Raw genomic sequence first — 24,128 nt, forward strand, 5'->3', positions numbered from 1 at the left:
ACAACTGCCATCTCTGGGCAACACAACAACAACAAAACCCCACCTCGGCCCATTTCTTCCAAAAGTACAAGGAATACAACACAGGAATTGTGTATACGGCACAGTAATTTTGACAGTTCCTCAGAATTTACTAAATACAATTTGAACTATCTCAAAATTATTTATACTTTTGGTTTTAGAGACAACATACCATAGTGGGTAGAGTTGGCTGTGGAATTAGGAAAATCTGAGTTTAATTTCTGCCTCTGATACATACTAACTGTGTGACTGCAGGCAATTAACCTCTGAGTGTCCCAGCCAACACTGAAGACCACAAGGGGTAGCTAAGAGTTTGGTGGAGAAAGTTTTTACACAAGGAGTTCTCTACAGCAAATGAAATCACAGGTCTAGACCAAATGTGTAAGTCTAGATGCGTGTGGATATTTTACAGCCACAATTTATTTGGGTAACAACTGAGAATGAAGTTCCATGGAAATGCAAATGAAACCTTTTTAGAAATTTTATTAACCTTGCCAGCCAAACACAGGTTAAAAAATACCAATCTTGCAAACGATATTTGTTTGCACAACAGCTTCTAGCAGCATTTTATATGAAATTCGTACTCATGGAATGTGTCAGGTAAAAAAAAAATTAGGCAAGAAACAAGTTTTCAGTATTACAATGGAAGATGAAATTATTGGCTGCTTTCGCCAAGACAAACAGTCCCAGCATTGCTCTGTACTGCAATGAAATCTCCGGGAAGGTTTCTGGTTAAAGCACTGACAGTGTCCACCTCTGCGCTCATCCACATTAATGCCAGCAATACAGTTTATCTTCTACTGCAGCTGCTGTCAGAACCTTCACAGCGGCTCTAGGAATACTTGAAAGTGAAATGCATCAGTTTTGTTTTAAGAGAAACCCGTCGATCTAAAGTGCTAAATGTAAGGACAGGACTTGGATCTTGGACTCACGAGATAAATGCCAAAGTCTGTCACGATTTGTCACTTCCTATGAAAACTCACTGGATTTCGAGGTTTTTCTTTAATGAGATGATCTGGATTCAATGTAAGCTATCTTGTGGCTAACACAAGGAAGTTATAAAACACAAAACAGTTACAGTTTTGGGGGGAGTTAGCTTCCTATGTAGCATTTTAGTGCCGACACAAGCTGTCTACATGCTGCTTAAGGGGTCTTAGAAGCATGCAGGCCTAAGAGATAAAAAATACCTATTTTGTTTTTAACCATAGTATTACTTTGTAAAAAAAAAATGATGTCCTATGTCTGCTTCTTTCATGAAACATTAACATCAGAATTTCTAACACACCACACACCAAATAACTCTTTTGAGCTATCTGTATTCAAATGACAAAATTGTATTTTATACTTTTAAAAAAAAAGCACAGAACAGGAAAAGATAAAAGCTGATTTGTGAGCAAGTATAACATGAACATGAGTTTAGAGGCAGAGTTTTAGTGCATGTACAAGCATATTTGTTGCTGTTGTTTATTTAAACAATCTATAAAGGTCCATTTTCTCAAAACAGCTGCTTTTGCACTGAGCAGCAGTTCCTTCCTAATTTCAAAATCTCCCATTTTTTTCCCATTCCTAGAAATAAAAAAAAAACCCATTGATTTTACACAAACTCTGTAAAAAATAGTTTTTATGAACATACATATACCCTCTGAAGCCAAGAACTTGTTTGCCTAGTTTTACTGTTAAAATCAAATAATACCCGCTTAGAAAAGAGGGCTTGTCTATAAAGAAAACCAATAACCTCAAGTACTAGGCCTGTGCTGCCAGTTATGGTATTTATCGATTTGAAAGTCAAAAAGGTGGAATGTTCAAGATTTACTAAGCAAATGGTCTGCATTTTTCACTTCTTTAGTATAATTTCTTGGGCTTAAAATGTTATCTCCCTACTAGTTCTCTCTGTACAAATTATAGAACAACAAAGGAAAACAACAAAAGAAGGTAAAGAGCCCTTCCCTTTTTTTTCCTTAGAAAGGGGAAACAGAGATTCACCTGGACAACAGGTCCTCTACACAATCGCATACTGTTCATATAAAAGGTCTCTTATCCTATAAAAATCCTGACAAAGGCAGCCTTCAAGTCCAATGCGTCCAGTTTCAGTCTAAGAAAGAGGGGAAAAAAGGAGTTTGTTAATTTTATAAAACATTTAAAAAAACCCTCAAAAAAAAAACCCCCCAAATTTCGAACTTCACATTTCCTAGTAATACTTCTGAAACATAGGATACAGCCAAGTACACAGTAGGCACTTATTTAACACTGCTGAATTGAAATGTTTCTAGATCATCTCTATAAACATCAACTATCAATTAACTTGACAAGTTTGGGAGATAATTCTAGTTTGCAAAGACTGGGTAACAGCATATGCAATATGCTAATTCAGTGATCAAGCCTTTGTTCAATTTACCCCCTCCTAAATTTTCAAATCTTAAAGAAACACTCGACTCATGATGGCAAGAACTATCCACATCCAGAGAAAGCATCAGAGTCTGAATGAAGATTGAGGCACGCTGTTTGCTCTCTTTTTTTCCTCTTTTTTGGTTTTGTTCCTTCTTTCTCATGATTCATTCCACTGGCTGTAACTCTCCTTTACAACTTGACTATTGTGTAAGTAAGTTTAATGCGAAGGTATATGTAGAACATATATTGGATTCCACGCAGTCTTGGGAGGGAGGGGGTGCAGTGAGGGAGGGGGAGAAAATCTGGAACTCAAAAACCTGTGGAACTGAGTGTTGTAAACCAAAAATAAAAAATAAGTTTAAAAAAAAACCACTCACTCTACGGACAGCCACAAGATTATTGCAAACAAGTACACCTCCTACAAACTCAGCCTGGATTCCCTCTCGCAATAGAACTTGTTTAAAATCAGATAGTCTTGGCTCATTCATAAACACTGACTGGTGTCCAGGAACCTTTAAAAAGATGAGACAAGGGGGGAAGAAGCAAATCAAAATCAAAATACCAGGTATACAACTCCAGATATTTTCTATTAATCCCTCAAAGCCATTTGAGAGATGATTTCAGGAAAGCATGTTCCCTACTGTTATTCTGAATTTTACTTTTTTTTTTTAACATTACAAAGAACTTCATATTTTAATGGCTTTACAATAAATTGTATTAGTCATGCTTCATTACTAATACACCTGCTAGGGTTCTATTATGCTCAGCAACTTCACTCACTTACCTAAGGTCAATCAGAGTATCAGTACTAAAGCTAGAGTCAGAACTCAAAGACCCTCAAGTTCCCAATATTTTCATTGGTTTAATGGATATTTGCTGCTCCCCTTCCCCAAACTCCTGCCCCATCTCCACAGTGAAGCTAACAGTACTCTGGCACTTTACAAAGAACTGTGCCCTAGATAATCACGTATGGATGCCCTGGTTATCAAAATAAGTATGATAAACCTGTGGCTACTCCTCTATGACTGCTGCTGGGGGGGAGGGAAAGGTAGGGCGGACAGGGGAGGAGGTATTACCCTAAAAGGGGAAAAGAGATTTTCCAATTTCTCCTCCCAATTCCAAAGGAAGAATACTTTAGTACATACAAGAACAAAGGCTATAGTCAAATCATGATGCTACCATTGGGCTAAAAATGTTCCAAGGTTAAGTCATCCAGAATGCTCACAAAGTACTGTCAAGAACAAACAACAGTCTTACAAGGCAGTAAGTGGAAGGTAAGAACAGTACAGCCAACTCATTCCTGAATACCCAACTCAAATGCCTGGGAAGCAGGGGAACTGAACCTTTTTGTGTGCATGTCATGGACCCCTTCACAGAAAGATATTTTTAAATGCATAAAATAGCTGAATTACCAAGGAAACAAGGTTCATTGAAATAGTTTTCAAAACATATTTTTAAAGTTCACAGACTCCAAGTTAAGACTCCCTGTTCTAGTCAATAACAATGTTCCCTTTTAGACCTTCCATAGCATTGTTTCATAATGATCTAAAGCACTTAGACGTCATACATTATTTTTACCTTTGTATACTGTCTCCATTCTAGAGTGACTCACAAAGACAAGGATAACATCCTATCTGAACTTTGCATCTCTTTCAATGCCTAGGACCGACCATGCTTAGGCTGTAGGAGGTATTTAATAAAGTTTCATGGAATAATTAAAGAACTGACATATATCTGGAGCTCTGAAGCTTGCTGAGCATTTTAAATACATTCTTATTTTATCCCCATAACAACCTGCAAAATGTTACAGATATTAATCTGATTTTATAAAGCAGGTAACAATTGAAAAGGCTCAGAGAGGTGAATCAATAATTTGTCCGGGGATTCCCAACTAAAATGTGTTAAAGGAAGGATTAGAACCAGTTCTCTCAACTCTAAGTCCAATGTTCTTTCCATATTACTATGGAGATGCCTCTTCACTCAACGGGAATAAACAAACATGTGCTAATCTTTCTTAATGATGCATTGCAGGCCATGTAAAATTCTAGGGAAACATATCATAGCGGGGAGGTTTAGCAAGTTCAGGTGGTAAATTTAAATTTGCAAATGACCAAAAATTTCCTTATTAACTTATATATGTTGGAGATCCTCCATTTTAAACAAACCCTAAGCAAACCAGTACGGCAAAGCTCCAACTTAAAAACAGACAAATTAGATGATGTCACATTACAAAAAAGTATCTACCACAGAGTTTCTTCAAATATTGATAATTTAGCTTCAAAAGCCATGATTTCATGAGCATGGATTCTCCCTCCATGTCTTAATAGTGTTATAAATTGCCTCACCAAAAACATTCATCCCCTGATATCTAAACTGAGTGATGTGCTTCTCTGAACTTAAGTTAGGCTGAACTTCGTATGACTCCACTGTGTATGTAAAGGCTTTCTAGAACCCTGGGTATCTGCACTGTGGTGCAACTGAAGAAGAGAAGATAAAGGACAGGGCTGTCCTGGTACATTTAAATTGTTCAGATTTTTTAAATGATTCAGCTTACAAACAAAACTCAAAAGGAGCATGTCTTGAGCAACATACTTAGTAGTTTATCACTTGACACAAAATTTTATAGACATTATCGTTAGAATCATCCCTACAATGGAAATAAAGCTGAAAAAAACTGGAAGGATTAATTACGAAGAGAAACCACAAACTTTTTTTTACCTCATGAGGTGGCAAAGGTTCCAAAGTGGGAATAATTTCACTCTCTTCACCTGTTTCTTTGTCATCATCTCCAAACAGGCTCTTCATAGCTTTTTGCTGGGCTATGACACTAGCATCTGAAGGAGTATCCACCTGCATCTCTGAGTCTTCTCCATCATCCTTCAGTTCTCCTTCCTCTAAAATAACGCCTGTGTCTACTTTGGAAACTCGCATGTCTAGGACACCATCTATCCAAGCTAGTTCAGCATCTTTTGCTTTACAGAATTGAAGAGAGCTGACAAGTGAATCCTTTAACCTCACCTACATGCGTATCATACAACAGACATTTTGAAAAAATGAATGTTGGAAAAGAAAAAAAGAATGAACATGTTAATATTTTGTAGGATATTCAATTTTCATAAACATTATACTTATAAAAAAGTATATCAAAAACTTACATGGAAATTTTATTAATGAAGACATGCAAATATGCCCCCAGACCTTAAGATGATAAGATTAAAATAAAGGAGATCACCAAGCAGCAGTCTGAGTGAGGACTAGAAGTGACTATGGTAGACTGATGACTTTGCTGCCCTTAAGAGGAGGGCCTGCTAACCTCACTACACATCAAGTATCAGTATTATGTAACATCAATGGTTTAGTACAATTCATCATTTCCTTTTATCTAGAGCAGGGACATGAAGCTAGAACAAGCTAGAGTAATTTATGAATGTCCATGAAAGCAGCACACCCCCCCACCCCCAAAGAGAGTCTACAAACCCCTTTGTTTAGCTAAGCTACTCAGGGTTGGTGCTGGGGGGTGGGGTTTTGCTTCCCCTGGACTGGAGGATCCAGCTCCTTTTGCCTACCTCAGTGTAAAACCTCACAGCCCTTAGTAATTTCAGCCAGTAGTCCGCTATTTGCCTGGATTGTATGACTTTCAAGGAGCAGTTACTTGTACTGCTTTGCTTCCTTTGGCCAAAAGCAGGGTGTCAGCAAATGACAACAAAGCAGATGTGAATTTTTCTTAGATTCTTTTGTAGGAGTGTGTGGTTTGTATATTATTTAATAAACCTTGCAGTCAGATCAATTGAGTACTAAATTTTGTTTTCTTTGAAATCCTCAACCTAGTAAATAGTATGTCCATTTGTGTCCTTGTTCATTTTGACAAGTAATGTATGCTAAAGACTAGCACTTTCTTCTCATCTGGGGGGGACAGGAGGGAGAAGAAATGGATAGATATATATACCCTAAAATATGAAAGAAAAAGAGTTAAAGGATCTTGTTAAAAGTAGACAGTTAAGAGAATTAACAGAAATTTTAACTACACTGTTATACACTAAGCTACATAATTACTGTAAATATGCTCCCAAATCCACACCTAAAAAAAACCCCACACATGCCAATTATGCAAACACAAAAATTCAAAGGCTAAATTTTAAAAAAATCTGGCTTGAGGGGAATTGTGGGTGTGGAACACCAGATACAATGACACTCAGGAGATATGCTGGTTAGTTTTCTGAAGTACTTCTCTTCCCAACCCCTCTTCTTTTGTTATAAAGAATGGCTCCCTGGGTAGGGGAGGAAAAAAAGGGATATAGTCAGAAATGAAACTGAGGAAAAACCAAGTATCAATAATTTTTTTTAAATCTGGCTTGACTCACACAGACTACTGTCAAACTTTCCTGTGGTAAGAATCTATACTATTTCATTCAGATCAAGATAGTGGTCCTTTTTCTCCCTATCAAAAAAGCATTATTTCTACACAGCTCCAACTCTAGTATATTATTACCTGATAGATATGCGTTTCACTGGTGGCATCTACTGTTTCATGCAGCTTTGGCATATACACTTTAATATCTTTTCCACCAAAAGCTCGGCAACATTCTGCTAGGTCTTGACTGGCCTCTGGTGGTCCATGCACGATAATCAACTGCCGTGGTTTCATCTGATTAATTATTTTTTTAATGGAGTCACCATCTGAACGTCCTTCATAGTCTATATAAGTAACTCTGGCTCTGTAACAAGGTACAAAGTAACAGAAGCTTATTCTCCTCAAGTTAATTTTTACTTGACCTAGGCCACGTTCACGGCATTTCTCAAAAATGTCAATTTACAAACAGAACAAAGCATTCATTCCGATTTTAAAGACAAAAGCACCTATTGTTGTACTATAGAAAAAAAAGAAAAAATGCAAGACAAATGAGTTAGGTAATATGCATTATTAATAATAAAATACAATTCTTTAAAGTTAATGTATGTTTTCCACTTAACTTCTTAAACTTTCCTGCCTCCTCTTTCATCCCCAACATTTTCCCCACCCAAACTTCCTTAAACACAACTGAGGCACTTACTTGATTTCAATCGATTCTGTTGCAGAAATGCACTTGGTAGGAACATCTGATAAATCTTGATCCATAGGTTCATCTCCGTTTGTCAAGCCAGATTCTAATTTGCTTTTTTCTTCTTCAGTAGCTTGAAGCTCAGGCACTAAGAAATCTTCTGGTCTAAATAATGAAGGCTCACTATTAGTTCAGTAATATGCAAGATATTATTCCATCACTACCTAGTGGCACCATTAGTAACATCTGTCCAAGTATTTTAATCTATAAAGATGACTGTAGTTCAAAAACAATGCAAAATGTGACTGAAAAAAGTTCCACCTTTTACTATTCCGATTTTTGAGTTCTAAGATACTTATGATGACAAGTTACAAGGCACTCGTGCATATTTTCCTTAAGCCTATCTAAAATCCCCATGTCCGACTTCACCTTTGCCTTCCATGCAAGTTCAGTTCTCACAGGTAGAGTGAAGTATGGAAAGAGAACTGGATTTAGAGACAGAAAACAAGTTCAAATTATGTCAAAGATGCTAGCTTAATTAGGAGACCTGGGTTCAAGTTGCAGCTCTGCCAATAACTACCTGTGTGACTTCCAGTGTATCACCTCTTCCTCCTCCCCAACTCTGAGCACATGATTTTATTTTATCCTTTATGGAGAAGTTTTATATCTTCGCCATAAGCCTTTTCATTTAGCTGGCATCTAACTTCTCTTCTTACTTTTGCTACTAAACCTTGAAAACATTTTCTACCTCACTGACTGTACTTACACTCCCTTTTATTAAGTGCCTTCTCTAACATATTTGCAAGACTACTTGTCAAACATGACTTTTTCAGGCCTTGTTCTCCTCTACTTTTCTACAGAATGACTTTTAACCCTTCTGAAACTCCTCCCCTAGTGTCCTGTACTTTCTTGTTTCTCGCTATAACATGACCCTTCTTTTTACTTCTCCTGCCCTTTTAGTCCTAAAACTAGGCATGCCCCCACAAGATGTTTCTCCCATCCTCAGTTTATTTCAATACTCATATCCTTGAAAAATTTATATACTTTTCTACTGATGACTCACCAATCTAAAAAGCAGTCACCAGCCCTGACCTCTCACTTCTCCCATATATTCCAACCTTCCAGTAACCTGGGATAAAAATTTTAGAATCATCTTGACACTTAACCTTTCTCTCATCCTTCACATCAAATCTGCCACCAAATTCTATAGTTTCTTCCTTCCAAATGTCTTAGAATCATCTCCATTCTGACTATTACTCTTTAGTCCAGGTCTTAATCATCACAAAACTGGATTATTTATAACAGACTTCTAGCTTGCCTCATCGACTAGCTTTTCCACTCAACCTATATTACTTACTACCATTTCCATTATATAACTCCTTTCATATTGATCAAAAGTTCTCTACTACATTAAGTCTAAGTACTTCTGCCTGGCTTTAAAAGCCCTTTAAAAACCCTATCCTATTAGTCTACTCAATTTCCATTTACTCTTCAAAAACTTATCTCCAGTCAGACTAGTATTTTCTCATACAGTATGGGTCCCACTTCTGTGACTCTATCTGGAGATGCTCTCACCATTATCCAGAAGGCATTCTGACTATCTAAATCCTATCCCGCTTTCAAATCCCATTTCAATTTCCACCTTCTCACAGGTATACTCTGAAGATGAGAAATGAGGAACAGAAAAAGCACACCAGTCTAGGAGCTGGGAGCCTTAGGTTCTAGTCCTTGCTCTCTTATTAGCAAGCAGTGTGACCTGGAGCAAATCACTGACCTCTCTGAATCCCATCCGTATATCTCTTAATAGTATATAAAGGAGTCTTTGGGAACTCTACAATACTGAGCCCTTAAAAGATTTAATAATGCATGATGCTCTACTAATAAAATGGCTGGGAAGCCTTTCCCAGCAACACCAGCCCACATCGATTTCTTCCTTCTCTGAACTACTATTCAAAGTTAATACTATGGACCTAATCACCTAACCTCCTAGGTCTCCGTTTCATCACCTGTAAAATAGGAGGACCGGCTCAGGCAGCCTTTTTCTGCTATGTGTTGGTCTTATCCTCCTAACAAGATGGTCTTTGTCCTCAAGGATTTTTACATCTTATATTTATTTTAAAGACCAATTATCAAGTTTAAATATAAACCATAAGAAAAAAGAAAAATTAGCATTGCATAATATAAGAGTCCTGGATGCGCAGTCATAAAACTTGGGTTTGAATCCTGACTCTGTCACTTACTGCCTGTGTATTTTTCAGTAAGTCACTTAACTTCTTTGTTCTTCACTTTACTCACCTATAAAAAGGTGTGTGAGTGTGGGGAGAGGGGGGAGGGGAGTTGGCAGCATGGGGAAACAGGGCAAACTGATGAATGAGACAATCTTTAAGGTCCTTCTGGATTCTGAATCTATGATCCTCAGTCACCCGATCACAAGTTTAACAATCCTCCCTACAGGGAGTGCTAAGTTTATCTTCTAATATTGATCATAATCATTTCGATGTCCTATCTTTAGTGTTTATGGAAACTGAACATCATCTTCTATATGAAAAGTAACATACTCGAAGCCTACTCTATCACCTATCACTTTTTTCTAAGCATTTTTTAATATGTTCTATTTTCAGAGCTTCAATTATCTTCTTCGAACTCTTTCCAAAACTTCTACTTCAAAGCAACCTGGTATGACTGGAACCTGTGTAATGCTGGACAGATCATCTAATGTCTTCTGGATTTAGTTCTCTCATCTGTACAATGAGGGGGTTAGACCTAGGAGACCTTCTAGATCTAATTTCTACAAACTCAAAAATTAATACAGTAAACAGAAAATAAGAAATTAAGTTCACTAAGTTCAGATAATTCTTTTAGACTTACAGTCTAGTATACTTAATACTTTCACCGCCAAGTAAAAGGAAAGTTTGTTTCAATCACATACTTGATAATCTCTCCATACTCATCCCATTTAATTCTTTCTTCTGGGGCAGGAAACATAGGATAAGACTTTTTAGCCTGTTTGAAGAAACTTCCTTTTCGGCTACCTTCACCTTTCATCATCAAATCATGCTTGGTTTTGTGTGCTGACGGTTGGTCAATATCTTCTTCACCATCACTCTCATCACTAGAATCTATATCTGCCCTGAGATGATATTGAAAAATAGACTATAAGGTTTTAAAAATACAATTGCTTTCAAATTCCTATTTTTAGTCAAAAATACAATATTTAACAAAACATGGCATTGGTTGTCAGGTAATGAAATCATAGAAATACCATTGCTGGCTCAACTGTATAAGCTTCAACTGTGTGAAAAATAAATCTTCTCCTAAGATACCAATAACAAAGTCAAAAGAAAAATTTAAGCCTTAAATTAGTACTTCTCTAAAGTAAGTCTTTATCCAACGTGATCTCTGCTAAGATTTTTCTTTTAAGAACCAGTATTGAAAGTGACTTATTTAATCCCGGTAAAAATACTACAATCATATATTGAAAAAGTGATTCACAGTAATCAAGTTGGATTTGTACCAAAAATGAAAAGATGCTTCAACCTTAAAAAAATATATTTAATCACATTAAAACAAAAACATCTAAAACCACATACCAAAAGATGCAGAAAAATCCTTTGTTTTACAACACTTATTTATGCTAAAAACTCAGGAAAACACAGATATAGAGAGATCTTTCATAATATGATGAAAAGTATCCTTCTAAAATAAACTAAAAGTCAGAAATAAATGGAATGGGGGGAAAACCAGGAATTTTCCCAATTAATATGGGAGTAAATCAGGACACCCATTTCCTTTCTGTTATATGAAATGGTCCCATCTCTGATTTATCTATCTATCTTTCTATCTATAGATACTGGTCGTGTAACTCTAAGCAAAACAACCTCTCAGAGCCTCTGAACCATTCTCTAAAACCCTAAAGGCTGCAGAGATGCTGCCAGCTTGCACTGGTAGAGGGAGATTTCTCCTTTGGGAGTTACTAAGGCCAATGATATCACAAGTCCAGTACCAGCTAATACAGTTCTAGAAATACCAGTAATAGTAATAAGATAAGAGAAAGTAATTAATGGTAAAGAGAAGACAAAACTATCCCTATTTGCTTACGCAGTGTGATGGTTTACTTTTAAAATGCTAAAGAATCAGCAAAAAAAAAAAAAAAAGACGAAAATTAACAGCTTCAGTAAAGTTGCAGGTTGTAAAAGAAACACACAAAAATAAACAGCATTTTCCATAGAGCAACACCAAAATCCAGGAGGGAATGATAGAAAAGGAAGTCAGTGACACATAAAATATCTGGGATTTACCAAAGCCTAATTCAATACCTGTAGAACCACAGTTCTAACAAACTCCTTAAAGCAATAAAAAAATTAAAGAATTGGAGGAATATTCATCACTCATGTCTGCACTGTGCCAATACAATAAAAATGACCACCCTTCACTCTCAATCTCCTTGCCTGTCACTGGTTACTAAATCTGGTTGTTTCTGCTTCCACAAACACTGTCCCTCACATCTATTCTTTTCTTTCCACTCACAGAGCCACTACCTGATTTTGGGCCCTTATCAAAATTCACCGACACTAATGACACAGCCTCCTAATTGGGGCCCCCTGCCCCCGCCTCACATCTCTCCCTACACCAATCTATCCTTTACACAGCTGCGGAAGTGATCTTCCCCAACCGCAAGACTGCCCATGTCACAAGCTTAACTCACATTGCAGTAAGACCCTACTAACTGAAGAATCCACTAGTATTCTATCTTTAGCTTATCCTTTTATAATTTATATTTTTGTGTGAGGTTTAGTATACAAGTTTGTTAATACGGTAATACATATATGTAATTTATTTTTAAAAGGTAAATATACATATATTAGGGTACATGATCAAAAAAAGTTTGGAGTACACTATTATATGGGATCATTCTCTGAGTGGGGCATATACAGAGGGGTTTGTGTGCGCGCAAGCGTTATGTATTTGAAAATGAAGGTGATTTATAAACAAAAGATATTAATAACAACTGAAAAGTTTTAAAATTTTCAAGTAACTTACTCCTTTGATTGTTCTAGCTTTTTAGCAGCTTCCTTCTTCAGTTTCTCTTTCTCTAGATACTCTTCAAGTTCTTTTCCTTCAAGTTTCACACGTTTTCTCAACTAAAGCAGAATGGTTGAAGAAAGTGTCAAAGAAACTATTATCAATTTTGAGGTGGAAGAGGTGTGATCTTTAAATTTAAATTTTTTTCCCTTGAAATTATTCAATGTATCTGTTGGTGTTTACATTAACAGTAAAACTGAATCATCATGGCACTAGACTGGATTTAACTAATTAAACTGTATAAAATCACTACATAAGGTTAGCAGTTTTCTTCTACAACGAGCATGTCTATTTGTTGTTTAATAGAACAGCGGCTGAAATTTACATAATCTTTTGACATATGTACATCACCTGACAAATGTCACTCGATCTTCACTCTATACCATAGAAATTGCAGGTACTATGATCCCCACAATACAGATGAGCAAAGTAAGACCAGAGAAGTTAAATGACTTGCCCATGATTACACAGCTACTAAGTGTTCTAAGGAATACTTGAACTCAGGTGCCTCTGATTCTAGAGCCAGCACTGTATCATGTTGCTTACCTTTTATAATCTTAAAACTCACTTAAAATTTCTGATGTCTTGTTTTAATGATCACTCACAGATAAGCCATTTAATCATATTTTCTTATAATAATTTTACATTTCATATAATTTAGTAATTAAATATGCTCAGATATTCATAGATGAGATTCAGAAGGTTGTGATGGGCCACAAAAAAAGCAGCAATTATTTTTAATACATTTTACTGTCTCTCTCTGAAAAGGCATTCTTTTCATAATATTTTATTTAAGCAATAAATCCCTACATTTCTTTATGTTAACAGGGTCTCTTTTGCAGTTTCTAATATTTCTAAAAATGCTATGTGAACTTGATCTCAGTCCGATGCCTTGCACATAGAACAGCTCTGTAATCAAATAGTAAACATATTAAACTCCCTCATCTGACCAAATCAAGGAATGAAGCAGTCTAACTGATGAAATATCTTGGTCACTATATACAAACATACCTTGACTAACATTATGTTTCTAGGAAACCGATGATAAAGTGAAACATTACAGAGGGCAAGCAGCTCCATGGGAATTATCTTACAACCTGGAGATAGATTCCTGGGGGTCCAAAATTTGACTATAAAAGCCCCAAATGAGGCTTTTCAAAAACCCAAGAGGACAACAGGGAATTGAAGTATTACGTCTGAATTGAGCCCTAAGTGCACTGAACAAGTGCAGGTTGGGTTGAGCACTTTTTGTAGCAGCAAAGAACTGGAAATAAGTGCATGTCTATGGATTAGGGAACAGCTAAACAAACTGTCGTATGTAAAGGAATATTACTGTGCTTTAAGAAACAAAAACATGATGAATATGGAGAAACATGAAAAGACTTACACAAAAAAAGTGAAGCAAGGCGAGACAGAAAAACAACATTCATAATGACTACAACAATGTAAATGGAAAAAACAACACAACAATTGAAAAATAACTGCTGTGACACTGTACAAAAACAAGAATGGGCCCAAAGAAGACACCTCCTGCCAGACCTCTGAAGGCAGCGGAGGGGGAGGAACAGGGAGGAGTGGATTCAGAGGTATCAAATGCTACATATAATCTCAGATTTTTTAGTAGACTGATCAGTTTTGCTGATTTTTTTTTCTCCTTCCTTTAAAAAACTTTTCTTTGATATAAGGGGGGGGCCCTCTAGGGGAGAGGAGAGGGAAGAACAGGCAACAGAAAAACAAAAGATATCAATACATGTATTTTTTTTTTAAAACAACTTTCCTTTTGGAAAGTAACCATCTAATAATGAATTTCATGTGATCAACTCAACAATATCATAACAGCATTTTGTAGCACTATTGTAAGGTTTGGCTAAAAACGTATTAGTGACATTACTATGAAACAGTGTTGGCCGAGGTACCACTTGGGCAGTTCATGATTATAAGCCATACATGCATTAACAACTTTGAAAGAATTGGAATAATACAGTATCTTAAACACTAAAACTATGCTAAACACAATTTGATGTACTGATTTGAAATGTACTTTGGATTCTATAAGTACCTCAGAGTCATTGTTATAAATATAAACATTGATTTATACGTGAGATGTTCAAAAAAAATAAAAATTTTTTTATTAAGAGGATCCAGCTTGTGAGAATGTGCTAGAATTAGAAGTTAATAAGCTCTATTCCCCAATGATATAGATGAGCTTTAACACGTCATACATGGATACTAGTTAATATGTATGGTTTTTTTTCTTTATCAAAAAGTATTTATCAACAAAAGTTGAAATTGTACTTAAATGTAAATAATTATTTTTAAAGGAACATTTGTTTGTAATCCAGCTGTATGACACACTTCAAAAATCTTTAGGCAAAACCTAGAAAGGTGTTTCTTACCTCTATTTCCGTGATTTTCTCAGAAGGGTTATCTATTAGGAAACGTGCTAATGTTCCAGGGGTAGTTCTATAAGTTAGGATGATTGAATTTTTAGAGTCCTGGCACCACTGAATAAAGAGATCTCTTGAAAACCCACATTCCAAATCAGGCTGGCTGGCAAGTACAACTTTGGGGCTAGGCACACGAGCCAGATCAGAAAGACCATGACATAAAGAAAGATGGCGAAATTGAAATGGATTATTTCTTTTGTCTTCAAAACATCTCATCAATTTATCACTCATCCATTCTACCTAATTGGGGGGAAAAAAAGATAAGTCATTCAGAAATGGTTAGTTACTTTTCCATCTAGTTCTAGCACAAACTAAGTGTTCACAAACTATTTCAAATTAAAAATCATACATTCTACTCTAAGGTCCTCTAAGACACATTATAACCCTCGATGTAAAATCATTACAAATATACCACTAACTTTAAATTTTAGTATTTTACTATGAAAACTACATAATAAAATGTTTCTTTTTGTCCTTGTGACCAAGAAATTTAAAGCCAAATTCAATTAACTATAGAGTTGAATAGTATCTTAGAGGTCATCTAGTCGAACTCCCCTCCTTTTACATATGAGGAATTGAGGCCAGAAGACCTGTGTTGGCCAAAGTCACACAGTACACATGAGAACCAACTCCAGAACACAGATTTAAGTTCAAATTTGGTGCTCTTTCACTACACCACACCGACCACTGCAGTAATTAGCTTTTTCAGATGCCTCATCGCAATTTTTCCACATTATTCCTTTGCATATTCTTTGCTGTTTTTATACCTCACTGTACAATTTTATATCCTATTTAATTCATAAGACCTCTCAGAGATATACGGAGGAAGGCAAAGCATAAACCCTAAATATGTCTTCTTCTTGCCTAAAAATTATCACAAGTGATATCCCTTTCCCAAAAGAAAATGACCTCAAACGTTCTTGCATTCAAACAATGAGGAAATTTGGCTAAGTGAATATACAAAAAAAAAAAAAAGAAACAAAAATAAACAATCAGCAGAATTTGAAACTAAGAAGTGGACCAAGAACATTGTCCATACACACTAGCAAAAAACTTTTAAAAAAAAGCAACCAAAGAATCCCCACGAGCTTGAATTGCTGTCTCAAACCTTCAACCCCACTCATTGCATATACACATGATCAAATAAAACAAACCTGGGATTTAGAAAACTCCACTACATTGTAGCTGACGTTGTTCAGGAGTGCTAGTGAGTACACCCCCAGTCCTGCATCTTTAGTTCTCCAAATCTGATCAAGAAGTTGGGCAAGTTCCAAAACTCTGCCAGCCGTGTCCACAGCTATTAACACGTTCCCATCACCTCGAAGTGTTTCCAGGACATTTGCTAGAAAAATAGGAACATAAAATTTGGATAACAATACTTCGATCCAGTATTAAAAAAAGGTAATTTTGTCCTTCCCTTTATGTTTACAGTATGAAGATATGAAAGTTTAGAATAAACTGTATCTGATTTGGCATAGTAATTGAGGGCCAAATGAAGACCGAGATAAGGACATCATGAAATACTGTTTTTTGCTTTCTTAAACGCAACATGGAAAGAGTAAATGACTGAGCTGTCTGCACTAATAGAGGGGAACAGTATAGAATACAATAGAAATGTGTTGGCCTTTGAAATGTAGTATACAATAAAACTTCAATGGAAAAAAATCTATATACTAAGGAACCTTGCAGTGTCAACTGATGACCCATTTCAAACAATATTTGATACAACAAAATCTTAGTACAATAAAAGAATTTAAACATGTATTTAATGTGTATATGTGTGATTCTATGTGTGTTTAGTAGATGGTCCTATAAAAATACGATTTAGAAAAATATCAAAATTCTCTGGGCATTATAACAGATGACGAGAGACTTAGACATGTGCAAGGTGAGAGGTGAAAAGCCAAGCTGGAATGAAAAATGTTCTGAGGATAATCCTCACACTGTAGAATCAGCATCCACTGTAATGGATTCTTGTGTTAAGTATTATCATGATTACAGAGATTTAAAATAGAACACTGGAAAAGAAGGACACATATAAACCTTATCTCCTTTAAGTGGGTCAATTCAACTGTCACAATGAAGAACGGCAGGTACATAGAATAGCACATAACAATAATTTATTCTATAACCTACTGCTGATTTAAATATAACAAAATACATACTGAGTAGCTGTTCATCCCTTTGTTTTCGTCTGGGCTGCACATAAGTAGCATTAAAGGAATCTGTGATAAGCAATGAAGGTCTGCTTAACATTTCCAGGGAACATCCATTTAAGTGACTGTAAACAAGAGTTTAATTCTCAATATAAGATAAAGGATATCTCAAAAAATAAAAAAAATTAAAAAAAATTAAAAAAAAGATAAAGGATATCTCAATGTGAAAACTGCCACACATTATCACCAAAATAGCTCTACAATGACAACATAAATGCAGTATTATATATGCGCTCTACTTAAGAAAATCTGGTTTTAAAAATCAAGATTTACAAAACAGCTAAAATGGAGAGTAATTTTTCTGTACTACCAAAAGGAACCACCAAGATTCCTTTAAGTAGCAAGTGCTAAAAATTACCCATTGGTAAAAATTCAACAATATGCCATACTTCTAGGAACATCTATTATATGGAGCAGAGGTGTCAAACACAGGCCCTTAACCCCAGAGTGCAGCCCAAATCATATTAAAATGTGACTGGGAAGTATTTAACAAAATAAATAAAAATATAATAGAACAAAGATAGCATTAATATGTTGTTTACTAAGTCAATATGCGACCCTCAGGGGTCTTTATTAGACTGTTTAGTAGTCATTTCTATTTTAGTTTGACACCACTGAAATAGTGTATGTGACGCACACATACTGAAAATAACTTGCCATGCCAATTTTCACAGCCCCCTCCTCTCTTTTCCCCCAACAAAAATCTAGTTATGCTTATTTTTAGAAACTTAAGGGGAGTGGGGAGAGAAGAGGAGAAATCAACTAATATAAGAGTCATTTTGACAATAAGAAAAGCCCTTCAGTAGTTAAGGTTCTTGACATCTGATGCTTTGAGTTAATCCAAAATTAAGAGATTTGGGCAAAATAATTGAATCTAATTTAAATAAGCACTTTAATTTTCCAATTTCACCTTCATGTAAACGAAATTATAAAGTACATCCAATTGCATTTCCCATAATAACTTCTTGTTTTGACATACATACATCTCCCTCTTGTGGTTGAAGTCAACAGCATAAACGATTTCTTCTTCTCCATCTTTGACTATTTTCCATATTGTTCCTCCTATCATGTGACCAGCTGGCAGAGGTGTGATGGACAAACCATGCCCTTTGCCTGTATCAGCAAAAATAATAGTAACACTAAGACTTTGTGGACAACCCACTTGTGAATATGGAACTATTAGGTGACTCACGTGTCTGCTGGCATAGATCACAAGCTTTCTCTACATTCCCCACATAGTGACTGCTCAAGACTGAAACTGGGCACCAAAACAAGGGGCAATTTTCCTCAGAGAATAAATGGGCCACTAGGAACAACACCCTGTCCTAAGGGACTAGCTTTCTTCTGAATGTAGTAGAATGTATTCCCTGATGCTGGCACTGCTCTTCTCTAGCTAAAACTTCACAATCATTTGCTGAAGGAAAAATGAGAGAAGCAGTGAACTAGAGAAGGAATAGAAAAAAACCAGAAGAATGCCTCGCAAAATAAGTAATATGCATTTCTATAAAATACTAATGAAAACCAGGAACTCTATTCAAAATAATTACAAAATGCATGAATATCTAGAAATTAACCTAACAAGACACAAACAAGATTTATCTGGGTACAACTACAAAATATTCTTTAAAGGAATAACAAGAATTACCAGGTCAAAGAGAAAATGAGGCAAGCTGCCAGGAAGAAAACAATTTAAATATCATGGAACCACAGTTAGGATTACACCGCACCTTGCAGCTTCTACATTAAAAGATTGGAGGGCTTGGAATATGATATCCCCTAAAGCAAAGGAGCTTGGATTATAGGCAAGGAGCAACTACCCAGTGAAACTAAGCATAATCTTTCAGGGAAGGAGATGGATATTCAACAAATAGAGAGGACTTCCAATAGGGGACTTCCAAAGCTTCCTGATGAAAAGACCAGAGCTCGACAGAAAATCTGATCTTCAAATATAAGACTCAAGAGAGGCATAAAAAGGTAAAGAGGAAAGAAAAGCACCAACATGTTATTAATTAGAGCAAACTGTTTACATCCCTATAAGGGAAGATGACATTGTAACTCTTGAGAACTGTATTGTTATTATATCATTTAAAAGTGATATACATAGAGGGCGTGGGTATAAATTGACTTTGATGTGATGATAAAAATCTAAAAGAGAAGAGGAAAGAAGGAGGCAGACCAGGGTAGATTATATCACATGAAAAGGCACAAAAACCTTTTACAGTACAGGGAAAGAAGGGAGGGAGATGAGCATTATTTGAACCTTACTCTCATTAGATTTGGCTTAAAGAGGGAATAACATAATAGGTTAGGTATACAAATCTAACTTACCCTATAGGAAGCAGGAGGGGAAAAGAGAAAGAAAAGGGAGGGGGTAGATAGCAGGGAGGGAAGAAGTAAGGGTAAAGGGGAAGACAGGGGAGGGGGCCGATAGAAGGGAGGGCAGACTAAGGGAGGCGATGATCCAAAGCAAAACTCTAGTGAGGAGGGAAAGGGAGAAAGAAGAGAAAAGCATAAAGAGGGGGAAAATAGGATGGAGAGAAAGACACAGATAGCAATCATAACTGTGAATGTGAATGGGATGAACTCTCCCATAAAACAGAAGCTGACAGCAGAGTAGATTAAGAAACAATTCTACATGTTGTTTACAAGAAACACATTTGAAACAGAGGGATACACACTGAGTAAAGCTAAAATCCTTCAACAATCCTGATCTCAGACAAAGCAAATGCAAAAATAGATCTAATTAAAAGAGATAAGGAAACTACATCCTGCTAAAAGGTACCATGGATAAAATTGTACACACCCTTTGACCCAGCAACACCACCTCTAGATCTGTATCCCAAAGAGATCACAAAAATGGGAAAAGGACCCACACATACAAAAATACTTATAGCAGCTCTTTTTGTGGTGGCAGAGAATTGGAAATTGGGGGGATGCCCATCAATTGGGAAATGGCTAAACAAGTTGTGGTATATGAATGTAACGGAATACTACTGTGCCATAAGAAATAATGAGCAGGCGGACTTCAGAAAAACCTGGAAAGACTTATATGAACTGAGTGAAATGAGCAGAACCAGGAGAACATTGTACACAGTAAGAGCCACACTGTGCGATGATTGACTTTGATAGACTTAGCTCTCCTCGGTAATGCAAGGATCTAAGATGACTCCACAAGATTCATGATGGAAAATGTCATCCACATCAAGAGAAAGAACTCTGGAGTCCAAACGCAAAGCGAAGCAGACTCTCTGCTCTCCTTTACTTTTGTTTCTTCTTTCTCGTTGTTCCTCCCATCAGTTCTAATTCTTCTTAACATCATGACTGATGTGAAAATACGTTGAATATGAATGTAGAAGTAGAACCTGTATCAGACTGCATGCCCTCTTGGGGAGGGGGAGAACACTCAAAACTCAAAATCTTATATAAGTGAATGTTGAAAACTAAAAATAAGTAAATTAATTATATATTTAAAAAGGAATAAAGAGCAATCTATGGCTAAGCAATGTAAATACTTTTTTAAATGACAATATTACCTAAACTAACATGTAGATTTAGAGCTATACCAAATTACAGAGGGAATACTTTTTAGAACTAGATAAAATAACAACAATTCATTTAGAATAACAAAAGATCTAGCCAATCAAGAGAAAAAGAAGAAAAAGTATGAATGAAAGACCACAGCAATACCAGACCTCAAATCCTATCATAAAGTAGAGTCCATAATAACCAATTTGGGGGTGGAGCCAAGATGGCAGCTTGAAAACAGGAACTGGCTTAAGCTCTCCCACAAATCCCTCCAAACAACTGTAAAAAAACAGTTTCTAAACAAATTCTAGAGCTACAGAACCCACGAAATAACAGAGGGAAACAAGTCTCCAGCCCAAGACGGCCTGGATGGTCACTGGGAAGGGTCTATCACACCATGGTGGGAGCAGAGCATGACCCAATATGGGCCACACCAGGACAGATCAGGTGTGGAATAGATGGGGCAGAGCAGGCCTCAAAGCCCTGAATCACTGAATTGTGGCAGTTACCAGACTTCTCAACCAACAAACATCAAAGACAATGAAGCAGGTCAGTGGGAAAACTGCTGGATCTGGGTGAGGGAAGTGCACAGTCAGGTCCCAGCCCTGCAGCGGCAAAGGTGGCTGCAGCTGCAGCAGCAACACGGCAGCTGCTTCTGGACAAAGCCTACACAGTGGGAGGAATCAAGTGGCTGATCAGAGCGGGAATGCAGAGATCACCGTGCTGGCGCTAAGGCAAGGTTCTCTTGCTTTGCCCTGTAGTCCTGGTTGGCGATTCTTGGGGGAGGAGGAGCGCTGGTGTGGCAGAGCTTGTGATTGTGGAGAGGAAGTCCTCCTGGTTACACAGCATAAAAGAGTGCCTGTACTCACAGATCAGAGCACAGGCCAGGAAAGGAGCATCATACCACCTCAGAATAGAAGTAGCTCTGAAAACAGCAGTGCAAAACCCCTGAAGCTTGGGACAAAGCACTCTCCACTCTCAAAGCAGTCATACCCTGACAAAGAGCTCAAAAGTCAAGTAACTGCCTGGGAAAATGAGCAGGCAGCGTAAAAGGACTCAGACTATAGAATCTTTCTTTGGTGACAAAGAAGATCAAAACATACAGTCAAAGGTCAACAAAGTCAAAGAGCCCACATCAAAAGACTCCAAGAAAAATATGAATTGGTCTCAGGCCACGGAAGAGCTCAAGAAGGATCTGGAAAGTCAAGTAAGAGAAGTATAGGAAAAATTGGGAAGAGAAATGAGAGTGATCCAAGAAAATCATGAAAAACAAATCAATGACTTGCTAAAGGAGACCCAAAAAAATACTGAAGAAAATAACACCTTAAAAAATAGACTAATCCAAATGACAAAAGAGCTCCAAAAAGCCGATGAGGAGAAGAATGCCTTAAAAGGCAGAATTAGCCAAATGGAAAAGGAGATCCAAAAGACCACTGAAGAAAATACCACCTTAAAAATTAGATTGGAGTAAGTGGAAGCTAGTATAACTTTATGAGAAATTCAAAAATTATAAAACAGAACCAAAGGAATGAAAAAATGGAAGGCAATGTGAAATATCTCATTGAAAAAACCACTGACCTGGAAAATAGATCCAGGAGAGAGAATTTAAAAATTATTGGACTACCTGAAAGCCACAATCAAAAACAGAGCCTAGTCTCTCTTTTGCTGCCAGATCATCGCCATCATGGGTCTCATGCATGCTCTCGGGAAGGGCCTGTCCCAGTAGGCTCTGCCATACCACTGCAGCGTGCCCACGTGGCTGAAGCTCACCTCAGACAATGTGAAGGAGCAGATCTATAAGTTGGCCAAGAAGGGTCTGACGCCCTCCCAGATCGGTGTGATCGTGAGGGATTCTCATGGTGTGGCACAAGTATGCTTTGTAAATGGCAACAAAATTTTGAGAATTCTAAAGTCCAAGGGACTTGCCCCTGATCTTCCTGAATATCTTTATCACTTGATCAAGAAAACTGTTGCTGTTTGAAAGCATCTTGAGAGAAACAGAAAGGATAAGGATTCTAATTTCCGTCTGATTCTGAACGAGAGCCGAATTCATCAGCTGGCTCGGTACTACAAGACCAAGAGAGTGCTTCCACCCAACTGGAAATATGAATCATCCACAGCCTCTGCTCTGATAGCATAAATTTTGGTTTGTGTACTAAAATAATAAAGTCACGTCTAACTGAAAACAAACAAAAAAAAAAGAGCCTAGACATCATCTTTCAAGAAATTAACAAGGAAAATTGCCCTGATATTCCAGAGCCAGAGGGTAAAATGGAAATTGAAAGAATCCACCTATCGCCTCTTGAAAAAAGATCCCCAAAAGAAAACTCCTACAAATATTGTGGCCAAATTCCAGAGTTCCCAGGACAAAGAGAAAATATTGCAAGCAGCCAGAAAGAAACAATTTGAGTATTGTGGAAATACAATCAAGATAACACAAGATCTAGCAGCTTCTTCATTAAGGGATCGAAGGGCTTGGAATATGATATTCTGGAAGTCAAAGGAGCTAGGATTAAAACCAAGAATCACCTACCCAGCAAAACTGATTATAATACTCCAGGGCAAAATATGGATTTTCAATAAAATGGAAGACTTTCAAGCATTCTTGATGGAAAGACCAGAGCTGAACAGAAAATTTGATTTTCAAATACAAGAATCAAGAGAAGCATGAAAAGATAAATGGGAAAAAGAAATCATAAGGGACTTACTAAAATTCAACTGTTTTGTTTGCATTCCTACATGGAAAGATGATATTTGTAACTCATGAGACCTTTCTCAGTATTAGGGTAGTTGAAAGGAATATACATATATATAGACAGAGGTCACGGGGTGAGTTGAATATGAAGGGATGATATCTAAAAAATAAAATAAAATTAAAGGGTGAGAGAGGAATATATTGGGAGGACAAAAGCAGAGATAGAATGGGGCAAATTATCTCAAGTAAAAGTGGCAAGAAAAAGCATAATGGAAGGGAAGAAGGGGCAGGTGAAAGGGAGTGAGTGAATCTTGCTCTCATCGGATCTGACTTAAGGAGGGAATAACATACACACTCAATTGGGTATCTTACCCTACAGGAAAGTAGGGTGGAAGGGGATGACAGGGGAGATGATAGAAGGGAGGGCAAATTGGGGGAGGAGGTAGTCAAAAGCAAACACTTTTGACAAGGGGCAGGGTCAAGGGAGAAAAGTGAATAAAGGGAGATGGGACAGGAAGGAGGGAAATATAGTTAGCCTTTCTCAACCTGAGTATTATGGAAGTGTTTTGCATAATGATACATGTGTGGCTTATGTTGAATTGCTTGCCTTCTCAAGGAGGCAGGTGGGGTGGAAGAAGGGAGAGAAGTTGGAACTCAAAGTTCTAAAAACAAATGTTTAAAAAAAGTTGCTTTTACATGCAACTGGGAAATAAGATAT

At 36.9% G+C, this 24,128-nt stretch overlaps 1 protein-coding gene and 1 pseudogene across 3 annotated transcripts in view; one reads left to right on the forward strand and one right to left on the reverse strand.

Annotated features, from left to right (window-relative positions):
• Positions 1-410: 410 nt before the first annotated feature.
• The window catches only part of CPSF2 (cleavage and polyadenylation specific factor 2), a 54,980-nt gene continuing 31,262 nt past the window's right edge, over positions 411-24,128 (reverse strand). For all 3 annotated transcript variants that reach the window (XM_036734553.1, XM_036734552.1, XM_036734554.1), the window contains exons 5-15: positions 18,174-18,303; positions 17,140-17,255; positions 16,129-16,316; positions 14,924-15,214; positions 12,486-12,586; positions 10,375-10,575; positions 7,458-7,610; positions 6,896-7,121; positions 5,125-5,424; positions 2,784-2,918; positions 411-2,110 (exon numbers count right to left, since the gene is read on the reverse strand). In XM_036734553.1, the coding sequence (XP_036590448.1) occupies positions 2,018-2,110; positions 2,784-2,918; positions 5,125-5,424; positions 6,896-7,121; positions 7,458-7,610; positions 10,375-10,575; positions 12,486-12,586; positions 14,924-15,214; positions 16,129-16,316; positions 17,140-17,255; positions 18,174-18,303 (1,934 nt within the window). In that variant the 3' untranslated portion in view covers positions 411-2,017. The remainder of the gene's footprint in view (positions 2,111-2,783; positions 2,919-5,124; positions 5,425-6,895; positions 7,122-7,457; positions 7,611-10,374; positions 10,576-12,485; positions 12,587-14,923; positions 15,215-16,128; positions 16,317-17,139; positions 17,256-18,173; positions 18,304-24,128) is intronic.
• LOC118828133 lies at positions 22,400-22,855 on the forward strand (annotated as a pseudogene).

The sequence above is a fragment of the Trichosurus vulpecula genome, chromosome 8 (genome assembly GCF_011100635.1).
Source record: "Trichosurus vulpecula isolate mTriVul1 chromosome 8, mTriVul1.pri, whole genome shotgun sequence".
In the NCBI taxonomy this organism is placed as follows: Eukaryota; Metazoa; Chordata; class Mammalia; order Diprotodontia; family Phalangeridae; genus Trichosurus; species Trichosurus vulpecula.